General features: G+C 44.6%; 1 protein-coding gene across 1 annotated transcript in view; it reads left to right on the top strand.

Annotated features, from left to right (window-relative positions):
- The first annotated feature begins 8,631 nt into the window (after positions 1 to 8,631).
- The window catches only part of GFOD1 (Gfo/Idh/MocA-like oxidoreductase domain containing 1), a 68,571-nt gene continuing 53,201 nt past the window's right edge, over positions 8,632 to 24,001 (top strand). The window contains exon 1 of the mRNA XM_084281588.1: positions 8,632 to 9,055. Coding sequence (XP_084137714.1) covers positions 8,803 to 9,055 — 253 coding nt within the window. The 5' untranslated portion in view covers positions 8,632 to 8,802. The remainder of the gene's footprint in view (positions 9,056 to 24,001) is intronic.

Genomic DNA, 24,001 nt, shown 5'->3' on the forward strand with positions numbered 1-24,001 from the left:
ATCGTGTGCACATAAATCTCTCCATCCAGCTCATTTTTCACAGCAGAAGGCAGCAAGCTGAGTGTCTCTGTGATCACGAGAGAGGAGGAAGGCAACACATGCTAGCAGTGTTGCTGCGGGCTGCAGTTTCTGTTTGCCTCCATCCATTCCCAGCCCTCCCTCACAAAGGGCTTCTAGCAAACATCCTTTTCACTTCACATTTCTCTCTGCTGCCCTTCTTGGAAGTGAGGCTGCTTGGCCTTCCCCCTCTCCAACAAGGTCTTTACCCTTGTTCATCCATCCCATTTATGCTCCCCAGAGGTCTCACACACTGGAGAGATGCTTGTGAAACCATCACGTGTGTGTGAGCAGAGTCACTCCAGCACTGCACATCTTGCTCACACCTTGTACTAAGCCAACCCAGCCCATGTGCAGTGTAGTTCCCCTGCATGCCCGTGGGAGACTTTCCAAATCACACCATGATGCCCACTGCAGCCAGATCTCCCAGCAGCTGAAAGGGCTCCAGCTCTGCAGCGGTCCCAGGGAGAACCACGGCCCAGGGGATAAAAAGAAATGGGGGACGGCATTTGGGCTGCCAAAATGTGTTGGCTACTGGTTAATGTTACTGTAAATGTGATGGGGGGGGAACTGACTCAAAGTAGGTTTGCTTGCCTTGGATGAAAGGCACAACTGCAGGACTGCGCAGCCATGTGCCTGCACCTATGTGGAGAGTTTAGCACAGAGAAGAGTGGGGTTTGCATCCACGCAAGACTACTTTGAATCTAGGCTGAGGACATTTACTGTTGGAAAAGAGTTAACATTTCCTCCTCCTTAGCTGTCATGAAAATGAGTCATAATTTAATTTTGGGCCATTTTCTATGCCAGATGAATGGTGCAGTGATATCTGAAATGATAAAAACAATGCGAAGATGAGAATGTCACATTCTAGCATTCAGATCACAGACCTCTTCCTTCCCTTCATTGTGTTCTGCATTTTTTCAAGTGTGAAATGAATAAAACAAAAATGAAAGAGCAGCTCACCTTTCAAGATGTGCATGATTTTATAGCAAGTGCTCTGTGCTTATTTTTGATTTGCCTTTGAATCTTGCCTATTATGATATTTACTACTTTTAAAACTGTTTCTCTGTGGAATCAATTCTGGTTAAGTATAAAGTCTGAAGGTAAATGTACTAACCCAGATTTGTAAAACGCTTTGCAAATGTGATTAAAACCAGTCTAGCTTTAAATGGTAAATAATAACACTTATGCATCTGACAGGGACATGTAACTGAATGCTCCCTGTGAGTGCACTACTGCATTAATGCCCTCCTTTGTCAAGTCATACATCTTAACAGTGTCCCACATACTATATGGGACATCACATACTAGGCTGATGTGTACTGTATTAGACTCCATAATGCCCTTAATAAATCTGCCCTACTTTCTTTGTTGATACGCTCTTCTAATATTAGAAGTGCTGAGCCCTATAACGCAGCCTGATTAATATTCAAAGAAATATTCTCCTATTACTACACAATCCTCATTCATCCACTTTTGCTCATTTGCCCCGCGTCAAAAGGTGATGTGACCTTGAACATCCAAAGACAGGCATGCAGCTGGAGCATATAGGAGCATATAGCTGAAGCACGCCGTGTGTGCTACAGGGGTGGTGTGTGGCACCAGGAAGCTCCCTGCTGCAGCCCTCGCTGCGGTGAGAAATCCTGAAGTCCTTTCATGAGGGTGTATTTGATAAACCACAGTTGCTGAACCAGTTCTCAAAATAGTAAGTATCTGTGTTATTCCCACTGATTAATATCTGAAGCCTGATAATATGCAGTTATCTGAGCTGTTAAAATACTTTGGAAGAAACATTCTCCTCTGAAATAAAGCTCCTTTGAATGTACTCCTTGAGTGCATTTTCATTTCAGGAGGCAGATTAAGCCTTGCTTATTTATTGACAGGAATTTCTAGTGTGGAAATTGTCTGTTTACCTTGAGTAGTTAGGAGTCAGTCTCAAGCTGTTACAGCTTCAAAGAACATCTGAAAAAAAAGGCAACCTCATCAAATACAGTGATGCATTATTGCCTTCCTCAGTTTGCAGATTGCCTGTAAGAGCAGCTCTGTCCCGATTGTCTTGTGGGTTATAATTCTGGCCTGGGTACCAAAGACTGACAGCTCTTACTGTGCTCCTTGGGGCTCACTGGGGGAGGAAGGAACAAGCTACAAAACACACACAACCAGTGTTGAATGATGACACGTGGTGGGCAAGGCGAAAGAGGAGGGGGAAATGATTAATTTCAAGAAGGAAGTCTTCAACTTTGAAAAAAATAAGAAATACCTTTGTTGACCAGGAGGGAATGGATTAAAAAAAAACAGCTGGCTGCTTCTTTGCGCAACCTTCATGTGGGATTATGTGGGAATAAAGCAGGGAGGTGGGCTATAACTTCTGTGCAGCACTCAATATAGCCATGGCAAACAGGCACTGGTTTTAGGAGGGAAGGAGAAGTCTTCTAGGGTGGATGGATAAGGAAAGTGCCTAACATCTGCTTCAAATTAACGCCCCAAGCTATTATTAAGGAATAACAGGAAGGTGGGGTGGACTAGGCGCCCTGCTCCCAGAGGGAGAGGCAAGGGCCTTTCTGAGGCAGACCACACTCACTTTCTTCGCTGCAGACATTATGCCGCTCAGTACTCACCTGGGCCGAAGAAAGAGCCTCTGGAAAGAATGCCAAATAATGGTTTTACTACTTCAGCTAAAGGAGAATTTAAAAGAGCCAGTAGCCGAGAAACTGCATGGGATTAAATTTACCCTTTGCACAAATAAAGAACACACGATTGACCGTCATTGACTTAATGAAAAAAGGTCACAGACCAGGTAACGCAAGCCAAACTTCAACACATTCACATTGGTACAATTGGCAAATCTAAAGCCTCATATTTAACTGTAGTATGGTTATAAAGAACATGATTTTAAGGAAGCAATAGCAGTGCAGAAAGAAATCTGAAAGAATATCTGAAAGAAAACTGCATGAATCCTGTCCATGCTACAGTACTGGAGTAGACCTAACCAATTATTTTTCTTAACATTTTTTTCTCAATGCATGAAAGGAAGGACTCATTGACAAGCTTGTTTTTCTGATCAGATTAAAAATAGTCACAGTAACAAACCAATTTATGTGGCGTAATGACCACGTGGACACCGGGGTTTCTTTTAGGATCAGTAACTTCAGCTACCTTTATTGAGGACAGGCTCCCTTCTTATACCATTAGCTCTAAAAGCTCTACTTTCCCACTAGTACCATTAACCAGTTGTTAACCATTGGTAAGGAGTCAGTTTCAGGTTGTTAATCATTGGTTAACAACTTTGCAACAGCAAACATTTAGCCACTTCCATGTCTTAATGGCTGGAGAACAAGCAGTTTGAGACAGCAAGGCATCTCCTGAATCACCCTTCTTTGCTCCTTCTAGCTTGCTTACATTCCTCACAGCTGGCTTCATCGTCAAGAGTCCGATGTTATCACCAACCACAGGGCTTGTCAACCCCCATGGCGATACTCCCACAAATTTATGTGCCATAAATTCAAAATTGAAATGGAAACAAGTGAGGAAGGCTGGCTAGGATGACAGGATCGTACTTCAGGTTGGAAGGGACTCCTCAGGGGCAATTAGCTAGCTTCAGCTATTCCCAGGAAACAGATACTCCTGGGACTCAGTACTTTTTCAGCTCACATAGTGCCTACCTGGGCTTGTTGCAACAAGTACAAAGAAATTCATGCCTACCCAGGCTGAATCACTGGGTCTTTGTCAAGCAGCAGCAGGTTTCCCAACGTGAAGTAGAGCTGATTTGCAGTGTGCTGGAGGGCTCTCCAAAATCTGCAGTATTTAACATGTCGGCATTTAAAAATGATTCCTTCAACAGATATATTTTCCTTTAAAACCTGTCCCATAAGTGTCTCCCTCAAGGCTTCTTGCAAGTCCTGCTGAAGTCCTGGCCACTTCCAGAGAGAAGATACTTGACAAGGGGATGACTGCCTGACCACAGCGCAGAGCATCCTTGCACTGCATTCCTCTATCAAAGTGGGTTTCCACTCAGCTGAACCCGTTCAAAACACGTGTTGCATGGGAAGGCTGAGAAGCCCTGAAATTACACGTGCTTGCTGTCACACACTCCCGCGTGACTAATGAAGCGATGATGCTCTGCTGTTTTCACCCCAAAGAAACATCTCAGCTGCCATGCAAATGGTGTGGAATGTTCTATTCCTGAAATAATTATCATTTCTGCAGCACATTACAGCTATTTGCACAGCACTTAACAGGTGTGATGTGGCACAAACTGCTGCTTAGGCTCAAAACCATTTTTCAGAATTTTCAATATGACTCATTCACCCTGTTACTACTTTTTTTTTTTTTTTTTTTTTTTTTTTTTTTTTTTCTCCACAAAGTACCAACATGAGAATCCCCTTCTCTATGTGTCTATTTATGTATGACAGGGGTGATGGCTTTGCTAAGGCAGCTTAGCAAACTTTAGCTACTGCTGCCCAGTCCATTGCATTTGTCCAGGGTCTTTGGCTGCCTGGTAGGAACATCTGGAGCATCCTGAGCTCTCCAGGAAAATGGCCTGTTATTGTCCTGGTAGGAGCTCTCAAAAGTCAGCTAGTCCAAAATTGCTAGGGTCTCCTAGCATTTTGGTCTCAAGCACCCAGAAATTGAGGACCCAAGAGAGAACATCATTTTTCTCTGAGCACCAGTTTCTATGCAAGTAAAGTGTGAATACTCACATTTGTCTTCCTTCACAGGATGTTTATATTGTGCAAGAGTAGAAACTGTACTTGCTTAGATTCTTCTCTATGCCTTAATGAACAGAGTACCAATGCCTTCAGAAGTATCTTGTTAGCGATGTGGATTCTTGAAGACTCGCTGGTGTTCTTACAGCCCATCCGCACTCAGCATACAAATATTGTAAAGAATGGCTTTGGGAACTGGGAAAGAATAAACTCTTAAAATGTACTGAATGGGCTCAGCAAGTCTAGGTATGGGCAAAACACCCACTGACCTGATCGATGTATGGCTGAATGCGTTATGAACTCCTTGCTAGCACGTGTTCTACTTTTGTCTAGTGCTCTCCACTGCACTTTGGACCATTTAATACTCAAACGCTAAAGCAGTTGCTAACCTTATATCCCATAGCAAGAACCCACTGCGGCTTGTCTCAGTAGAAACACATTCAAAGACTCACTAAATGTGTATGGCTGTCTGCAAGATCACATTTAAGTTGGCCTGAGAACTGCAAATTGTGTAGTGTTAAATGTAAAAAAGGACTTGAGCAATGCAGCTCACAGATCATTTCTAATGCTATGGATGACTCAGTAAAGCTGAGTGGGAGAACCAGAGAGGTCTGAATCACCGCTTTTTCCTCTTCTCTGAAGCACTATTATCTCTATGCAAATATTTTCCAGTCTCAAAGCTATCGTAGCCCAGTGGTGGAGAACACACACCTCATTCCCAATCAGGAGCCAACTAGTTAATGAAAACTCACTGCTGCTTCATGTTTGGCTTATGTAGAAATTAGTTAATTAATCTTGTAATCCTGGGATTTGAGATGTATTTGGAGAGACAGTGAGCTCCATTTCATGATTTTGCAGAAGCCATGTATTATCCAGCTCTTTCGATTGTTCAGGCTGTTGTATGAGATGTTTGAGAAATGCAGCTGTGGTGTCTGAGTATAAACGTTAAAAAAAAAAAAAAAAAAAAAAATTAAGTGCAGAGAAGAATGAAAGAGTTTGGGATCCCAGTGCTCTATCAGATGGATCTACATCTTTCTGGTGACTTCTGTGGGCTCTGAACAGAAACCTGAGCGACATGTGGGAAGACCTTCACACCTTTGAAAAGTAGATTGAGGACTTTTATCTGCTAAGGGCTGATCTGGAGGACCAACAACTTTCTGCATTTTACTTAAGCCAACTGATAACAAGCATTTGCACATCGCGTATACTTGATTGATCCTTTCATACCCTGCTATATCTTTTTATGTCTAGTATTTTTGGTTTACTAGCTAGGCTGATAATAATAAAACTATATACAAAGCTAAATAAAAGTTGAGTGAAAATAATTAAATAAAAACTAAAACCCCCAAGGATTTCTGATTTTTATATTCCCAAAATGTAATAACGAAGAAAACAATATGCTGTACGTATAAGTTCAGTATAAGTACTGAAAGTACCACAAAATATCTGGCATCCAACTGAAAAGATGGTTTCAAAATTTTGCAAACAACACTACCAGAATTCTGTAGAGGAGATATTAAGTTAGGATTTCTCACATAAAGTTGGTGATGTACCTAGTTGTGCATTGTGTATAGCGTAACAACCTGGAGTTGCAGAACTCAAGTGAAATATGTAATAGGATCAAAATGATGACTGCAACACTTTTCTTATTTCCTGCAAGTTGGTTTCATTTACAGAATTTAGAATCAGAAAAGAGCCATGTGAGCCTGTCAAGTTTATATATATATATATATATATATATATATATATATATTATTGTTGTTGTTGTTGTTATTATTATTTTCCACAAGCAACTTAATGCTTTATGCTAATAATTTATTTCAGGCTAAGAAAAACATCACAGAAGATCAAAATTATCGTCTGTCACAGAAATCCATGTGCATATGTATTCCTTGAAGGAAGCTGTAGCAGCCGTAAGAATTGAATGCTGGCTCTCTTGACAAGACTGGCAGACTTAGAAATTGAAAGATATTGAAGATATATGAAACACGAGAGGCTTCAAGGTTCCTGGAATACATGCAGCCCATGGAGCCTCAGTCCTGGTTAGACGTGCTTTCAAAGCAGAGCACTTTGGTGCTGCCTTAACCTCTCCTGCTTTGCACAAAAAAAAAATAATAATAATAAAAAAAAATCTTGCCTGGATTTGATAGTAAAGTCAGCAGAAAGCAGCCAGTACAAGCAGTGCTATGGATGTGAGCACAGATTCTGCGGTCACCAATCTTGGCAGTTGTGTGTAGTTCAGAAAGGACACAGTCAATGTTACTCAAAATAATCCCTCACTGGCTTCCCTCTGCCCTTCTGGGTGCTCACAGAGACAAGCAAATACAGGGTGGTTGCCCTATTTCATGCAGTTAATTGAGAAATAATGGCACCTTGCTCTAGCACAAACTGGTATGGGGATGCCCACGAGTCCATGCGCCACATGGGGGAAATGCAGCCCCAGCTCAGATTTGGAGTTGTCACCTGTTCAGGGCTTGGCTTGGCTTGGCTAACTGGGGCTCTCCAGGCTAGGTGCTGCTTGCTCAGCGTAACTCTGCAAAACTATGTTACCCTAACTGGAGAATAAATAAATAAATAAAATTGAAAAGTAAAGGAAGCAAAAATTATCTCTGGGAAAACGACAGACTTGGCGGAGTGTAATAATTTCATTCCCTAGTCCTCAATTCCCATTTCGTCTGCCTTACTGAAAAATTTTCCAGACAATGACCTGATATAGATTTCATAAACTTGTGCTCACTAAAATAATGAGAAGTCTATAATTACAAATAGGAACATGATACCAATTTCTGTTGGGCCTTCACCTGTCTCCTCCAGACCTGTAGACTGGTGACTTTTGGTTGACTTTTGCAAGCAGCCAGATAAACCTTCACCTATCTACAACTTTTTTTGGGGGGAGCTTTTATGAGCAGCCTACAAACGAGGACTAGTATCAGGACTAGTATCAGGAATAGCATAGACAGCAGGGCTAGGGAAATGATTGTCCCCCCATACTCTGCTCTGGTGAGGCCGCGCGCACCCCAAGTACTGTGTGCAGTTTTGGGCCCCTTGCTACAAGAAGGACATCAAGGCCTTAGAGTGAGTCCAGAGAAGGGCGATGAAGCTGGTGAGGGGTCTGGAATGCAAATCCTGTGAGGAGCGGCTGAGGGAACTGGGGGTGTTTGGTCTGGAGAAGAGGAGGCTCAGGGGAGACCTTATTGATCACTACAGCTACCTGAAAGGAAGGTGTGGGGTGCTGGGGGTCAGCCTCTTCTCACAGGTAGCTAGTGATAGGACTAGATGGAATGGCCTCAAGTTGCACCAGGGGAGGTTTAGTTTGGGAATTAGGAGACATTTCTTCTTAGAAAGAGCAGTCAGGCGTTGGGATGGGTTGCCCAGGGAGGTGGTGGCATCACCATCCTTGGGGGTGTTCAAGGAAAGGTTGGACGTGGTGCTTGGGTACATGGTTTAGTGCGTGACATCGGTGGTAGGGGGGTGGTTGGACCAGATGATCTTGTCGGTCTTTTCCAACCTCAATGGTTGTATGATTCTGTGAGGAGGACTCTGCAGCATGTTCCTCCTGGGGAGCGGTCGCATCCCTGCGGAAATGCAGGAGCGCCCTGAGGCAGACGGTACCCTGAGGCACCCTGATGCGCCCCCCGCGCGCCCGCACCCTCCGAGGGCACCAGAGGGGCGGAGCCACCAGGCAGCGTCAGCCAATGGAAAGGCGGGGGCGGGACACAGCCCTGCTGGGGGCGGGTTGGCGGCTCCGCCCCCTTCCCTCCCCCCGGCCTCCCTCCCTGCTGTCCCTGCCCCTCCCGCGGGCGGCCGTGCCCGACATGGCGGGGGCGCGGCGCTGAGCGCCCCCCCCCCCACTCCTTCCCCACTCCGCCCTCCCGCGACATGGCGGCGGCCGCCGCGCAGCTGAGGCAGCGGGGGATGCAGGGGCCCGCTGCGGGCCGCAGTCATCGGGGGCTGCGTCCCCCTTCGCCCGGAGCAGCAGCAGTGGCGGTGGCGGGTTGCTGAGGGCTCGTCCCGTCCCGTCCCGTCGCGTCCCGTCGCCATGCTGCCTGGCGTTGGGGTGTTCGGCACCGGGCTGACGGCGCGGGTGATCGTGCCGCTGCTGCAGGCGGAGGGCTTCGCCGTGAAGGCGCTGTGGGGCCGCACGGCCGAGGAGGCGGAGGAGCTGGCCGGGGAGCTGAGCGTGCCCTTCCACACCAGCCGCATCGACGAGGTGCTGCTGCACCACGACGTTGACTTGGTGTGCATCAACCTGCCGCCGCCGCTCACCCGCCAGGTGGCCGTCAAGACGCTGGGTGAGCTCCGCTTGGGGCTGGGGGGGGCGGGGAAAAAAAAAATAATAATAAAAAAAGAAATGCGATCGCCGCGCACGAGGGGATCCGGGTGCTTTGTGCCCCGCTGGGTGTTGCGGATGGGGAAGGGGGAGCCGGGGTTTAGGGGGTGATGGACAACAAAAGGAAGGTGGCACTGCGACATGCACACACATCCCCAGCAGCGCCTGCCCCCTGCAGCTGCCAGCTGCATGCCTTGCAGGGGGTAGGATGTGGGCAGAGACACGCGGGGAAATCGTGAAACAGCGATTAACCACGCCGTAACACGCCACACACGGCGTTTTTTTAGAGCGCATACTCAAAGGATTGTCACATCCAGACCGATCGGCACCTCTCTCCCCCAGCTATTTCAGAGGTGGTTTGTCTTACTACTTGATTTCTGAATTCAGGCCCTGGGTCTGTGAAAATGCAAGTTCTTGCGTGTTGGCACAGAGACAAGCAAGGGGTGAGAGTGGTGGTCCTCCAGTTGCTGCAAGGAGTCCTCACGGCTCCCGCTCCTGCTTTGTGCTTCACGCCTCAGGAACCGGGGAGCGAGGGGTTTGCTTTGAGCCCCGGGATTTGACATTTCGAGGGGAGAAGTGCAATGCATTCATCAAGTGGGAAGTGTTCAAAATCCTCTGGTAAGGAGGGGCAATGCTGTCTGTCCTCTGCTGAGGAAAACAAAAGCTGGAAAAACGTTAGTTTCTATCACAAGGAAAGGATGTGGGTCTTTTTTTTTTTAAAAAAAAAAAAAAAAGCAAACTTGTTTTTTGTTTGCTTTTCTCTTGAGGTTTCACGCAAGAGGCATGGTATGGCAGCTAGTGATAGCGATGGCACATGGGCAGGGAAACCAAAGGTTTTACTCACAGAGTGAGGCTTCAGGAGGACTGAAAATGATGTCCTGCATTGCAGCAGAAAAGACTGAAGAAAGGCGTGGATAATTTGTTGATACACCCTGGTCTGGGTTACATGTGGACAGAGGCATATCTGGCTTGCGAGGACACAGGGCCCAATTCTTTTTTTTTTTTTTTTAATTTATTTTCTAACCTGTATTTTACTTTTTAAAGTGACTTGTTGCCCAGAGCTGTATTTTCGTGCGGGGCAGTTTCACTATCAAAAGGAAAAAGCACAGGGAAGCAGCTGCTGGTGTCTCCATTGTGTGTCTGTGTTTGCACGGTGAATTTTCAGCCCTTTCAGCTCACCGGCCTATTTCGGGTGCTGGAGGTAGCAGTGGGGCCGAGTAGGTGTCCATGCAGCTGTGTGTGTGGGCTTGGACGATGCCACAGGAAGCACGCGGTTGCTCCGTTTTCACTACCATGTCAGATGTGTAGGCAGGTATTGCTGCTGTAAATGTGTTTTAGGCATGCTGCTAAAACACACAAGTGTGAATAACAACCCTAGCTGAGGAAGTCCCCAAAATATCCCTTCCTGGTAGCTGAGAGGTAGAAAATGGGGGGAAATAGGGCTTTAAATTTGGAATGTTAACTTTTCCTCTAGCATCTTCTGCTCATCTCTGTTAGAAACAGGCTCCCAAGCAGGGTCCGGCTCTGTTCTGCAGTGCTTAGCAGCTAGACCAGCGCTGGGCAAGTTCAAGAGAACACCTGAAATGAAGGGCTGTTTTGGACAATGACCCAAAGGAAAAGGAAAACCTGTGGCATTTTATGTGAAAGGCACTGGTGTTCTCTGCTGCTTCTCTGTGAAAGGAATCTAATTCCTGTTTGCTTTTACAAGATGGGGCTATCAGAGCCTTTCTCTTTCCTGCCTGTGGTCTGTCCAGCTTGCTAGGAGTTACTCTGTGTGTTGCTGTTTGTTCTAATTCCCTGTACTTGTGGCAGATGGGTGCTCGCATAATGCAAAGCTGATGTCCCAGTTGACTTGCTGCTTGGTGGTGGAGAAACATTTGGGTGAGCGCAGAAAACAGTCTGAGTGTTTGAGTAAGGGTGTTTTTTCTCCTCTCTCTGGGTAGAAACGTTTGGAACGTTTGCCAGCAATGGCCTGCTTTTCCCATGCCTATGTGCATCAGCAATACATCTGGGTCCCAAGCCTGACCAGAAATGGGGGATGTGTTTGCAAGCAAAGATAAAATATGTCACCAGGATCCTTACTTGTGTTTAGCATCTGAAGAGGTCCTGGTTCAGATGATAGTATCAGTCTGGTTCACCTCATGCAAAATTGTCAACACGTAAAATTTCTCAGTGGAATCTCTCCCTCTGCCCCTGTTCACTTAAATATGACTTCAGATCCTGACTGAAACTTGCTCTTTGTGGCTAAATACCTGCTGCATCACATGAAATGGTTTGCTGCAGGTAGTCCTGAGAAGTCATTGATGATATTTCATCTTTAAGTTTTAGGGGAAGTTGCAGCCATCTCTGTGCTTCTGGTTGCATTGGTGCTTAAGTCAAGTCAAGTCAACTGAAGAGAATTTATTCCAGAGGTTCATGTAAATGTTTCTGGGGAGCAAATGTTTTGCTTTTTGGGAGAACCAAACGCCAGATGTTCTTCAAGCATGTCTCTGGAGCTGTTACCCTGTTGACTGTGGTTTTGCTTCCTGTCTCATCTTAAGTCATGGGCAAAAATGCTAAGTTATGTCTTGAATATTCACTGTACCTATTCATAGCTGTGTCTACACAGTGTTATCTTTTGAAACGTTTTTATCGTTGTAGTGACAGGTAGGAACCCTTTCTACCTGTGGACTGTGCAGGCAGGATATGACTTTCCCTGACCATCAGAGTGTGATCCTCTTAAGGACAATCCCTTAAATTTGTTTGCTGACTGATGCTTTTTTAATTGATTGTGGTCATGAGGGAACATCTTCATTTAGAGAGGAACATTAATTGTGCTGCTGGGATCCTTACTGTCCCATTAGCAGGCAAGCAGTACAGGCCTGTTGTCAGGAAGGTGTTCATGAGAGCCCCATGTTGAAATGCTGGACCTCCCCCTGAAGTGGGAGGATCATCAGCTGCAGTGAAGTAATCCACAGATTTGATGTAATCTGTAATTCGTTTGCTCATTCCTTTGCACCTATACAAATCACTAAGAGGTTTCAGGGTTCTGTCTGTGGACCTGCTTTTGTGGTTCAGATTTTGTAAAGCGATAAGATGCTCTATTAAGGTAAAATACTACCACAATTATTTATTATTAATAGCAATGCAGTGTTTGTCCTGCAATACTGAGTTTAAATTTGACCTATCATCAGTGACATTGAGCAGAATGAGCTCTTGTGCTTGGAAGGCAGATGACTTTGCAGCATATTAAATGTGAATTATGGACATCTTATTGCAAAAGAAAAAGTCAGATGAAGTGCGGTCTATCTTTAATCTGCAGATCTAGGAAAGGCTACAATGCCTTTTTTGCACATGACAGACATGAGAAAGTGACTCCAAAGACCGTGCTGGCAGGCAGCTACAAGCCTTCATCCCACTTGAGTGATGACCATGCATTAAAAAATATCTTTTTTTTTTTTTTTTTTTTTAAATGCAGAGGATAGTTCATCTCTTTCTTTGCTGTTTTCTCTCTGTACAGCAGACTTTTAATTCCAGTGCTGTTCCTGTAAAACTCCCCTTGAGATGCTGTGGGATTGGGTACAAACTATCTTTTTTCCCGGCCTTCAAATCAAAGACACTTCTCCATTTTTTTCCAATTGTCTTGTTCTGTTTGGCATTTATTGTCATGAAATACAGTTCAGTTCTTGTGGCAGTAGTGTAGGCTGGATGCCCAGCATGGAGTGGACTGGGGTGCTGAACTTGCACTGCAATAATGCACCCAAATTTACCTAGACTAAGGAGCAGCCAGCTGCGATCCAAGTGCTTGCATTAAACCAGGTGAGGCTCTGTCAGAGAGTATCATGCCCTGCAGCTGTCTTGGCTGAAACAAATGCCTGCTTACGTTCTAGCCATGCTCCTACCTTTGACCAGCAATGCGGGGTGCATGGGCACCCTCCTTTCATCTGCTCCACTGCTGGGGCTCTGACCTTCAGCAGACGAGGGGACAGCTGTGGTAGCATCTGGAATTGCCAGTGTTTGGTTTGTCAGGCTTCATCAGACAGCCCACAGTCAGGATGGTAATATTTTGATGAGAAATCAGTCTTTTTTTTTTTTCTTTGAAGGGAGACTTTTTTATTTTTGTCGGCAAGGTCTTGAGGCTGCTATCTGCTTTTCTGTGCTTTGAACACTATTTGTCTCTCACTATTCAGGCCTTATGTTTGTGTTAGCAGTAGTGGCAAGTACACTATTTTTCCTGCTGTCTGCTGTTTGGAGATTAGCAGACACTAGAGCTATTTCCATCACAGGTCCTTCCAGAGCATCCTTGTCAGTGCTAACAGCAGCGCAGGAGTATTAGCAATGCCATCACATCTTGGTTTGGTGTTGAAAATGGCTGAAAGACTGATGTAGCTCTTCTAGGCACAGCTGCTGGTATGGCTGGCAAAAATCTGTCTGAAGTAGCCTTAGCTAGGAAAGGGCTGGAAATAACAAAACCATCTCCTATGATCAAAGCAGTTATTAGTGCTAAAAGCGTGCTTGTCATAGCGTAAATGTACGTACTTGTTGGCACAGCTGTGTTAGTGACGATCACCTCTTGGATTTCTCATACTGGCACAGTTTGTAGTGTCTATCACACAGGCAGCAGGTTGTATGATTCATTTTTTGGGTGAGCCATTTTTTGTTTGCAGAACTAAGTAAAGAGTTTAGTTAGCTTAGTTGCTTTTCTAAGTTAAAGACTGCTAACAAAACTGAAACTAAAGGTGTAAACCAGCTTTGGTCAAGTGGTAGCTTAGTGTTTTTCACGTTTAATTAAAATTACAGGAAAAGGTATGCTTATTTCAGTTCTGTTAAAAGAGGATTGTGCAATCATGTCTGCAGAGTGCACTGATACGGTTAAAATGGGACCATGGTATTGTGGATACTGTTGAACAAGCAGAAAATGTGTAACAGGGTTTTCTTCTATGAGAAGATACTTTTATACAGCTACAGCTGTGCTGGGGCTAAATATTATAAGTGTTTAACTTCTGGCATAAAGTATTGTGTCCCTTGCTGATGGAGCCCTATAACACAGAAAACAGATCTTTTATTATTATTTTTTCTTATTCACTTGGCATTGTGCCTTTTCTTTGATCTGTAGTGGCCGCCGTAGCACCTGCTGGGGTATTGGGTTATCTGGTCCCTCCCCACGCCCTTATCTCAGTGACTTTATATTGCTGGGTTTTGGGACTTTTAGTGGTGTGTGGTCTAAGTCAAGAATGAGGGACTTCTCTTGAGTGAGAGCTCTGCGGATGAAGGACTTGGTCCTGCCTCTGTTGTTTTGAGCTTCAGGAGAATGTTAAATAGAAGATTTAAGAAGCAATGTGTAGATGAATGCAGAGAAAGGAAAATATGCTGGGCAAATAAAATCACAGAATTGCCAAGCTTCCCAGTGTTGCTCCCACCACTGAAGCACTCTTAGGCTTAAGACAGGCTCAACATAGCAAGAGATTTGCTATGCAACTCCAGGCACAGGTAGCTGAGCTTAAACACTTTGTACTGTCTACTTATTTGAGAGCTAGGTAAGTCGTGCTGAGGCCTCCTGCAACTTACTGTCCTTTTCTCTGTGAGTGTGGTACATTTTGCCCACATAGCAGCAATGGTGGCAAAGTCCTGAGGATTAAAATAGAGTTAAATTTCGAAGGCAGCCAGGACTGGTATTTTCTGTGGGCTGCTGCAGTACACCACCACCCTTCACTGTTATCAGTTCGCCACAGCATTATCCGTAGTTGCTTAGAATTGTTCTGGTTTCCTCAAACCACCAAAGCAGAAGCGTTTACCCTAGTGTGTTTTGTTTATTATTCATACAAGAAGCCTGTAGCTCATATGAGTGAGCTGTCAAAGTCAGAGACTTAATTTACAAGGTCAGCATGCACGCATGTAACAAAACCACCCTCCCTACTGAAAATGATTTCAGGTCTTAAGTCTTGATTTAAACAAATTGATTTAAACAGCTATGTAATTAAACAGGAACAATCCCTTGTGTAGGTTCCCCAGATTGATTTAAGGCCTGGTCTGCACATGGATTTTGTACCAGTATAATTATGACTGCGAAGGGTATGATTTCTTTAATGTAATAATTGTTGCATGGCCATTAGAAGTCCATCTGGTGTGAATGCTGCTCTACAGGCATGGCTGTTACTCCCTTTCCTACGTAGATGCAAATTGTTGGTTGCATATACGTGTGTACTATCCTGCTGGTGTGACTTTGTCCACCTGTCACTGTACTGGTACATTTTAAGGCCAGCTTTTAAAAATTATCTGCATGCAGGACTTAAATGCACCCCAAGTAAGTTCGCAGGTGATACAAAATTAGGAGTAGCTGTTGACTCCCTTCGGGGTGGAGAGGCCTTGCAAAGAGATCTAGATAAATTAGAGGGCTGGGCAATCCCAAACTGCATGAAATGTAACAAGTGCTGGATTCTGCACCTGGGACAAGACAACCCTGGATCTACATACAGACTCGGGGATGTGAAGCAGGAGGAGCAGTCCCATGGAAAGGGATCTGGGGGTTCTGGTCAGTGGCAAGTTGAATATGAGCCAGCAGCTTGCCCTGGCAGCCAAAAAGGCCAGACATGTCTTGGGTTCAGCAAGCACAACATTGCTGGCTGGTTGAGGGAAGGGATTGTCTCTCTCTACTCTGTGCTGGTGTGGCCTCACCTCAAGCACTGTGTGCAGTTTTGGGTGCCACAGGATAAGCAGGACATAAAACTGTTAGGAGTGTCCAAAGGAGCACAACAAAGATGGTAAAGGATCTAGAGGGAAAGATGTATGAGGAGCAGCTAAAGTCACAACAACAGCTTGGTTTGTTCAGCCCCGAGCAGAGAAGGCCGAGGGGAGGCCTCATGGCGGCCTGCAGCTCCCTCATGAGGGGAGCGGAGGGGCAGGCGCTGAGCTCTGCTCTCTGGGGACAGCGACAGTACCCGAGGGAATGGCATGGAGCTGGGACAGGGGAGGGTCAGGCTGGGGGTTAGGGAAAGGTGCTGCACCCAGAGGTGGTCGGGCACTGGCACAGGGCAGCGGTCACAGCACCGACCCTGCTGGAGTTCAAGAAGCATTTGGACAATGCTCTGAGACATAGGCATTTGATTTTTAGGTAGCCTAGCGTGGAGCTAGGAGTTGGACTGTATAATACTTGTGAGTCCCTTCCAGCTCAGGATATTCTGTGATTCTATGAGCCATGCTCCATATAAAGGCTGATGATGCATCAGTTCAGGTGATGTATTCTTGTGGACACTGGGAGGAAAACAGTTTGGCTTTTGTATTGCTGTGAATTTGGAGGCCTTTGAGTGGTAGCCCCCAAAGGGTTTATAATTTTTTCCTGTGTTTGTTCAGGCTGTGTAGTGCAGTGTGGCTGCACTAAGAATATGATGATGACGAACAGGGTTCACTCTACTGCAAAACTGGTGGTGAACGCCCTTATCCCTCCAGCGTTGCACATGGTAATTGTAAACATAATGAAGCCGAAAAGTTGTCCTCTATCCTTGAGCACTATGGGTGCCCGCAGTAGCTGCAGTGGAACTGGCATCCAGGGTAGCAGAAATACAGATGTCACATTGGACGCAGGTCTGCAATCTGATTCACAGGCTAACAGGAATTTCATGGCATCGTCATGGACAGGATCACGGGAGAGAATGAGGGTATACCCCCCTCTGCTCTGCTGGAAGGAGCAGCCTTCATTTCAGCACAGCCAGGGCTAATGTTGAAAGTTATTTATCAGGCACGACTCCTGAGTCTGAGCATGGTGATGAGCACGGAAAATGAGAACGTAGTCTGAGGAACTTGCAAATGAGGCAAGTAAATGGGTCTAACGATTGGTAGTAATATAAGAATAAACATAATGATTTGACACAGGGAGCAAAATTATTTTGGCCATTTGCTACTGTGCTACCATGCAACTTCAGGGTAAAAAACAGTGCCTTCAATTCCATCGCGGCAGCTATCACAGCTTTAGTGAAGCAGATGGGGGTGAAAAAAAGGTAGCAGCTTTGTTTTGCATTCTGATGTTTCCATAGCTTTTATCAGTAATAAAGACCCTTGTTCTGGCACTTCCTTGCAGTGAATGTTTGGCAGCCTCTAGTGCTTTGGTCATTATTTGCCAGGAAATGCCCAGAAGGCAGGTCATAGTTGAATTAAATACTGTCTCTAGGGTGCTGGGCTTCACACAGCTAATGAGAAGCCTTAATATAGAGAGCTTTTCCAAATCCAAATAGAGTCAAGCAAGGACAGAGAACCATAAAATAGTAGTTATCCTTGCTGTGCTGAAGTGACATTGCTTAAAAACATGAAACAAAAGGCTAGACCAAGCATTCAATTTCTTCTCTTGGTATCTATTTATGTCTGTGTAATGCACGCATATGTAGATCTATATGCATAAAAATAAATTACATTCAGGTGAAAAATATTTAAATTTAAAATTCCTGGAAGTCCCTCCTATTCCTTCACTTCCTCAGTCCATACGACACAATGCAATTGTTACTGGTTTATGTGAGGATAGGAAAGAGGAGACAAAATTGCTTAGAGAACATCTGGAAAGTCATTAGGTATCAACAGTGCTAGCCAAGCTCCTGTACATTAAAATAAATGGCAGAAACATGTCTGTGAAATATGTATTTAACATCTCAGATTCTAATCTTGGTTACTCCACTTTGAATGCAAGTAAAGTTCTGCTGGATCAAAGGAAATAGTTGATGTTACAGAGAACCCACGGTGGTCTGAAATAAAAATCTAACCACGCAGCAGGGAGGGGAGGTTGGCCTTGCAGAACTGTGTCCTCTGAACAAAGGCATGTGTCCACTTAGGAAGTGATTGGTGGCAGTCTTGGAACACTGTTCTGCAAATTTTTGCTTACTTCAGTAGTCTCCTTGAAGATAAAATCCCAGATTCCTTACAGGGAATGTTTATCAGGCATAATAATTCAAGTAAGTAGGAATTTGCTTGCAAACTTCTTTTGCACTGGTTCAACAATAACAACAACAACAACAACAACAACAAACATAGCTACATCTGTGCAATTCCACAGCTTGATATGGTTGTGCCTGTAGAACATGTTATGGTGACATTTCTGTAGGAGTAAAAAATAAGATGACCAGTATTTGGAGCAGAGGTGTGTGCCACACCTCCAGTATTTGGAGCAGAGAAATGTTAGCCACAGCCTCTGAAACTCAGTGGTTGAATGAGCGTGACAGGACTTCCTGAACTCCTTTGTGACTTGTTACTTGCTTTGAAGGAGCTTGAAATTTTAAGGTTGTGAAAGACACTTCATTGTTAAACAAGATGAGATGCCCTGATAAAGACTCATTTCGAAGGCAGAGGGCTAACTGTACTCCCCGAGATTAGCTTGTGGAAACAAGATAAAACATTTTCCAAATATATGCAAAGGTGTCCTGAGTTTGGTATCCTTGACGCATGGGCAGAGCTCATTACTGATGTTGCTGAGTAATTCTGCTTAAAAATTAGTGTCATGAGATGCTCCATTTGTGCGGATGACATCCTGCTTTGCTAGACTAGCAAAAGTACATTTGTACGTGGTCTGTGACTGCTGGCATAGTTTGAGAGGACCAAGGACTTGAAGTGTTAAGGCTGGCTGTAATTTTTGCTGGACTCCATTAATTTTTAGGAAAGAGTGTTTTGATCCATTGTGTGCCTAAAATGAGGAAAGTCTTACATGCTCATGAGCCATCTCACTTGCATGCAAGCCCAAGATTCAGTTGGCTTTCCGTGATACAAGCATGTGTTGCCAGCTCACGTTGAGTTTTCCATCAGCCAACACCCCTGATGGTTGAAAATAAGGTCAGTGCTTCTCTTGTTGCTGTCCTCTTTTAATGTGAATGGGGAGCTTTTGAAGAAACTACAGGAATTTTGTAGAGACTTCCTTTGTTTGGGAAGATTTGCAGCTGGCATTTAGTGATCCATGACTGTGTTCAGTTGTAGGATTGTGTCTGGCACTGCATATTCTGCAGGTTGTTACTGAAAGTAATCATTTTCCCAGTGTTGGGCCTTTATTCAACAGATGCTACAAAAATCGTATTAAGCCAGCTTGCTATGAACAGTGATGGCTCAGCAGCTGTGAGGTTTGTGTGTTTATTTTTAATGAAGTACGGAGTTTCTCTTTGGTATATGTTATGACTCTGCATGCAGGGAAAACCTTTTCTTTAGCAAACATGTTGGGCCTTTCTGAGCTAGTGGGAGGAGCTGTTTTTTTTGGAAGACAGACTATAGCATACACGTACGTAACGTTTGCAAGTACAACCTTGAGCATTGTCTGAAGCCAGTGTGAACAAGTTCTGATTTGCAACTGCTGTTGAGCAGTGTTCAAATGTACAAAGGTGTTTAATACCAGGTCTTGGCATTTTTCAATCCTATCCTGTCTTTCAAGGCCACATGCCCAGAGCCTTGTGGTTTGGGCACAATAATCTGAGGGTGCTGGGCAAAAACCAACAGAGTGCTGGTAGTTACCGAAGCCTCCACATGTTGTAACTGTGCTTACAAAGAGTTTGCACCAAACGGAATTGGGTTGCAAAGAGTCACATGCAAGGCATTTCCCTCTCTGCCTACACCTGCATGTCAGTGCATTTCATTGGGTCAGTAAACAGGCAGAGTGGTTAAAAACATTCCCACCACTTGGTGCTCAAAGGAAAACTGTGGGGTGATGCTCTACCCCTTGAATCTGATTTTGGCAAAACATTAAAAGTCCCCCTGAAGCATCTGAAATGCACCGCAAGTGCAATACTAACTGCCTTTGTGAGCACTGCAATTTAATGAATAGGGGGAAGAAGTGGATTTTGAGGCTTTTGCTTACTTTGGGGACGGATTCCTCTTGTGTATCCTTTCATTGAAGAGAAGAAAATTAATTGTATGGGAAGTACTTAAGCTATAGGGTTAATTTAGTAACATAAAAAGATGGTTGGTTGGTTGGTTTGTTGTTTGCTGCTAAATAATGTATTTTGCCAAGGCAGTTACACAACTTTCACCTTGTATTCAAGAGGACTGTGTATCTCCAGAATCCTCCCATCATGATGTGCACATGGTGATAAAGTTTCCTGCTTGTCAGTGTTGGGTGTTTGCACTGCAGCTCAGGACCAGCACTATTGTGACCCGTACTTCTGGGTTTTTATAACTAGCTTTCTGATCTAAGTAGGCGAGCCTAAATTGCGTCTGCGTTGTGTGGTGCTGGAAACTCCATATGTAGGAACCGAACAGATTACATAGATTATATTCTTGTGATCATAACAAGTGCAAACGTGTGCATATTCTTATGTGTATCAAAATCTGTTTAAAATGTACTTTGGATGGTTTTGAGCTGCAGCATGAGGCTTGTGAAGTCACTGTGACTATTAATGTGGGAAAAGCAGAGAGGATCATGTTCTGCAAGTCCTGCTGACAAATAAAGATACATGAGTTTGCAGTTCAGTGTTTTTCAGGAAATACATATCTCTAGTAACATGTGTAACTTTGTGGTCTCTCTTTTCTGTCTTTTTTTCTTTTATCTACTATTTTATTCCTGTAAAACCTGTTAGGGCCTGAAACTATTATTAGGGAAATTAGAAGAGCGGGTATTGTGCTGCTGTGTCCATTTGCTGGCAGCAAACAGTGGGTGTAGCTTCTTGAAGGAAGATGACCACAGAGGAAGGAAAGTCAGAAAATGAGCTTCAGACTAAGACAGTGTTTGTACCTCTGACTGGAAAACTCCACCACAAGACTCAGTTTTAATTTAATACAGCTGTGCTGTCCTGTCTCTAAACTTGTAATTACAAGACTAAATGAGTTGGATTGAGGTGGGCACTAGTTAGGATATTGATTAAAATACCATGGATGATGTGGGAAATGATATCCCTTACATGATGTATGTAAAAAAGTCGGAGAAAAGTTGGTTTGAAATCACATGAGCTGTTGATCTTGGATCTTGTTTCTTTTTCTCTTCAGCATTCAAGCAGCTGTGAGTTGCTTCACAGGGTACAGGGCAGTGGAAGTTCGGGGCCATAAGTCAAAACAAGGTATTTATAGTCAAATGTTCATCTCAGTAGGATTTAAACAACTTTCAACTCGCCTGTTGCTCTTCAGGCATACAAGCCAGAAACTCAATTTGTGTGGAATAATCAGAGATTTCCCTCTGGATTTTCTAGAACAATCTAATACATGGCGTTGATACTTGTATCTACCTGTGCGGCAATGCAACTCAGGCTGCCTCCCATGAAAATATTTACGCATTTATTCTTTGCTCTACCGGTGTTTGGGATTAAATTACAAAGAGGTAGAGCAACTGGAGAACACTTTGGGCAGCTGGGGCCAGGAATCTGTGGGAGTCTTGTTCCTTGTTTCATAGGTCCCATAGCCCTTAACGTAGAGTTGTGAAGAGTTGTGAAAATACCCTTCTCCTTCCTCCTAAGTGATGAAGGGAGAATTACTTAGAGGCTGTGGCCTGTCATGCCATGGGTTTGCACTTTGGGCCTCCTCCTCTTGCGGACTGCCTCAGTACCGCAGCAGGTGTTTCTGGTTGAGTATAGGAAGGAGTTTGTCTGCTTGGGTGGGATAGATCCATAGGGCCCCTTGACCTGTAGGCAGCTTGTCCCTGTCTTTTTTGGTGAAAAGCAAGGGAATAGAGGCAGGTGCTGCTAGTCATCAGTGCGGAGATGACTCTTAGTTGGTGAGAAGCATCCAGGAGGACTCCAGCAGAAATGCTTTAAAGGTCAAATCCTAGTAGGTCTTCAGCTCTGGAGAACTCACTGTCTCCACTAAAATTTTTAGTCTTTCCAGATATTCCAATTTGCCTGCCTAGAGCTTGACTGGTACTGGGAGCGTGTCAGGACTCCCAGGCATGACCCCAGAAGAGCTTCAGTGTGCCTGAAATCAGAAGACTTGAGTCTTTTGATTTGCCACTGGCAGAAAGAAGATTTCCAGCAATCTTTGTTTTGTCCAAAAGTCCCTCCCAAAACTGGTCTTCTACTGAACACAGCGTTACACAAAATGGAAAGCCAAACCCATTCAGTTGCATTTTTCTGGGACTTCAGTGAGATAAGAAAATAAAGGCCAGACTGAGTTTTTTAAACAAATATGTTTGTTGTTTGTGGTGGTGTGTGTTGGTGTTTGCTTTATGGCTGATACTTTACTTGCCAGGTTTTGCCTTGGAGTTAAGGTTGAGCTGCAAAAACTGAAAATGAGATAAAGATCAGCATTCATGAAGGAAGTGTGTAGTAGGACGTGTCTGTGCCATCCTGCTGTACAGTTTGCACAGCAGCAAGCTTTCGTCAAACCAGAAAATACTGTATTGCTGCCTGTGTGATTTGCTTATATTCAGCATCTTGCATTTGGCTTGTTACCTTCATTTGAAAATAGTGCCAAAGAAAAGAGGCGTATGGTGGGGGGAGGCAGCTTGGGCTGTTCGGTGATCCAGGCTCTGGGTTAGAGGTAGAAATCCCATAGGCTCTCGTCTCCCCTTTGTCTCCTTTTGCAGGAGCCCGACACTTGCTGCAGGTTCCTTGAACTAACCTGGGAAACCATTCCCGTCTCTGTGTAGAGCCTCAAGCTGAGCAGGCATAGTGGTCATCAAAAAATGCACCCTTACTCAGGGCTAGGAAACATCAGATCATGTCGGACTAGAAGAGGAGGATGCATTTCAGTGAAACGATAAGAAGGGAAGGCTGAGCATGAGACACCTCCCTGTTTAGAAATGGAAAAAGAGATGCGTATGGAAAGTTTGAAAAGGGAGATGCGTGTTGCTGACAAATTTGGCCAGGGGAAAAAAGTTGCTACCCCCAGGATGCGCTGCAGGGTCTCTGGAAGCAGGTGGTAGGGTGCAGCTTGGGGGGAGACAGCTGAGGCTGGGCGGGGAGAGGGTGAAGCTGGAGGGATGCCAGAGGAGAAGGAAGATGTCCTTTGCTTCAGGGAGAGCTGTAACATCTCCAGCCCTGAGTTGTTGTGAATTAATGAGCCCTCCTTGGAAGGGAAAGTGCTAAAAAAAAACACAACATGAAACAAAGTTTCCTTTACTGTCCTGTCTTCAAGCCAGCTTGAGCTTCCCAGAGAAAGGCTCTGTAAAAGCTCTCTCCTTTTGGAGACAAACTTCACAGTTCAGGACTGAGTGGAGAAACAAAGCAACCTGCCTGGCACCACTGGCTCCCTGCTGAATTTCCACGTGCGGGCTTGATGAGCCATGCTCTGGTCAGGCAGAAATTGCTCTGGACACCAAACGTAGCCGCTTACTGAGGATATCACTGTAGTGGTGAGTGAAGGATGAAAAGGGGAAAAGGCTCAGTGTGAAAAGTTAACCTTTCCTAGAGGAAAAGGAAGGCAAAGAGAAGTTAAGCACAGTTACAGGCTTCTGTTAATTAAGCAGTGGCAATGCATATCTGCTTCAGCATCAGTAAACCATGAGATACTTGATAAGAGACTTGCTGAGTAACTTCAGAAGTTTCTGCCAAACCTGGTAAGGTCTGTTTGGTTTGAAATGACTTGTGATGTGCCTGCTTGTCACACAGACAAATGTCCCTTTGAGTATGTGAGCTGTCTTTCCCGTGAGTCAGTTGTTGAAGAACACCGTCTTTAGAAAGTGGGTGAACATGTGTTGAAAAACCCAGGCATTTGTTTTGGTGCTGCACTGTTAGTCAACCTGAGGTCTGTGAGATACCATTGTGTAGGCTGCAGATATGTACCTGCCCCTAAATGCAGCCAGTTGGTCTGCAAGGGGGAAAATTCTATAATTGAGTATTTTAGGTTTAACTTGACAGTTAGATGTTTGCAAATGACACAGATGGGAAACCAAGATACAAGATAGCTCCATTTTTATTTTTTATTTTTTCAGAATTGCCTGGTGGTTGCTGGATTAAAAATTGCTGAGAACCTTGTGCTTGTGAGTTGTGGCCAACTGAGTGTTGTCCATCTCTCACCTCGCTCAAAGCACACGCTGGCACGTTTC

Source organism: Netta rufina, assembly GCF_964035555.1.
Source record: "Netta rufina genome assembly, chromosome: 2".
Classification (NCBI taxonomy): domain Eukaryota; kingdom Metazoa; phylum Chordata; class Aves; order Anseriformes; family Anatidae; genus Netta; species Netta rufina.